The 2,086-nt window shown below is 32.6% G+C and overlaps 1 protein-coding gene across 1 annotated transcript; it reads left to right on the forward strand.

The window, feature by feature from the left end:
- Positions 1-829: 829 nt before the first annotated feature.
- Positions 830-1,438, forward strand: NAEGRDRAFT_76266 (uncharacterized protein; the record flags this gene model as incomplete). The annotated part of the gene is made up of 1 exon (XM_002668766.1): positions 830-1,438. One exon carries the CDS (start codon positions 830-832, stop codon positions 1,436-1,438), a length of 609 nt encoding a protein of 202 aa, XP_002668812.1.
- Between the last annotated feature and the right edge of the window lie 648 nt (positions 1,439-2,086).

Genomic DNA, 2,086 nt, shown 5'->3' on the forward strand with positions numbered 1-2,086 from the left:
GATGAGCTATATTGCTCAGCAGTTAATTCTACAGCTCGTTTACAAGAATTAATTGTGGAAAAACCACTTGATTCCTCCCTCACAACACTTGATTTATCACAATGTTATGTTGGAGAAGTTTTTTTGAAAGCTCTTTCTTTGGGAGAATTCAAGAAATTGACTAAACTCTTACTATCTAATAATGAAATTGGAAATGAGGAAGTTCTGCTATTGGGAAAACTTTACATGCCGAATCTAGCTCATCTCAATCTTGATGATAACCTAATTGGATTGGAAGGCGCTAACATCATTTCCAATTTTACTAATTTTCCTCATTTAGAATTTCTTTCCTGTAGAAAATATCCCGCAACAAAACACAAAACCTTTGAAAGTTATTCATTGAATAATTTTCTTGAGGATTGCAGGGAGGAATTGGGAGAGGAATTAGAGGAGGAAGAAGAAGATTGTGAAGAGGATTATTATGGAGGTTTACGTAATTCGAAAGGAAAGGAAATTAGTTTTGTATCGTCGTTTGTTAGCTTTACTTGGACCAAAAGTGATTATGTCTATGTCTATTAATGAGCCATGGATTTCACTATGGAATTAGTTTGCATGTTCATTGAAACAGGAAAATTGAATTTTCAAAAATGTTTACAAGATAATTATTTGAAATTTCCAATAATCTTGAATGAGATACACTACACGAAAATATCTTATGATTTCGAATAGCAACTGACTACTATTTTGGTAATACAGAACCGCAATAATGAACTTGCCAATTATTGTAACGTCGTTTAAATAAACCGACCAGTGCCACTACATTAAAGAGAGACATTTGACTTTAAAAAAAATGAGACAAGACAAGACAACATTCAACCCAGATAATTATTGTCTCGTCTATGAAGAGGTAATGACATGCCAAGAAACAAGAAATATCTTTAAAGAATTCTTGAAGGAAAACATGGCGGAAGAACCACTTCTTTATTTGGACGAATGTGAAAAGTATAAAGTGGAATATGCCAAGTTGAAAGAGAAATTTCACGGTTTATCTTTGATGGTTAAAAGAAGTAGTAGTGTAGGAAATGTTTCTGATTTGGGAAACGAGACAAGTGGCAAGGAATGGGATAAAAATCAGTTGACTAAATTATTTGTGAATTTAAAAGGAATTATTGATGAGTTTATTGTGGAAGAGGCAACTAAGGAGTTGAATTTGAGTTCGGTTAGGCAGTGGACGATAATGGAGTGGCAGATAATAGAAGCAATGATGAACGGATTCGAACAGGATTCGTCCAATTTGGAACTTTCGAATAATTTGTATAGGAAACTGGATATTAATGTGCTGTTTGAAAAGGTAGATTTAGTGGTTATGATAGATTTGAAAATGGATCAATTTCCTCGATTTATTCGTTCAAATTTAGCTCGAAAATTTCTATTAGAAAAGGGAGAACATTTCACATGAACTGTGGCAATCGATATTTCGAAAGGTTTCAAAGTTGATTTGAGATTTAAACCAAAAGATTTGAAAGATAAGGAAATTAATGACAATCACATTTATTTTGGTATGTTAAATTGCAAAATTTTCATTGTTAACCATTTTTAGGATTAACCATCGTTAACATTCCAATATTTTCGTCATTCTTTTACAAACAAATGGCGATGAAAAGGACGAAAAGTATAAGGAAATCAATGATGAAAGAATTGGATCGATTAACAGATTATGGACGAAAGAAAATGGATACTAGTTCATTTGTGGATGAATTGAATTTTAGAAAGTGTTTGGAAGAAAATTGTGTGAAATATCCGAATCGATCATGGTATAAGGAGTGGCTGGCTCTAAAACAAAATCCAACTCAATTTTAAAGAATTCCAATTTACAGAAAACTTAACATTTTGAAGTGTTATTTTAATTCATAAGAATGGAAGAACACTTATTGAGCTTGTCACAAATTTCTGCAAATGAAGGTCTTTCAACGTCCTTGTCCCAACATTTTGTCATTATTTCACACAACTCTTTCACAACAAGGGCAAGCTTCATCTCTGAATTACGAGAAGATCCAAAAATTCCTCCCTTCTCATTTTCCATCAAAAAGGAATTGACATATTCCTT

Source organism: Naegleria gruberi (assembly GCF_000004985.1).
Source record: "Naegleria gruberi genomic scaffold NAEGRscaffold_105, whole genome shotgun sequence".
Classification (NCBI taxonomy): domain Eukaryota; phylum Heterolobosea; class Eutetramitea; order Acrasida; family Naegleriidae; genus Naegleria; species Naegleria gruberi.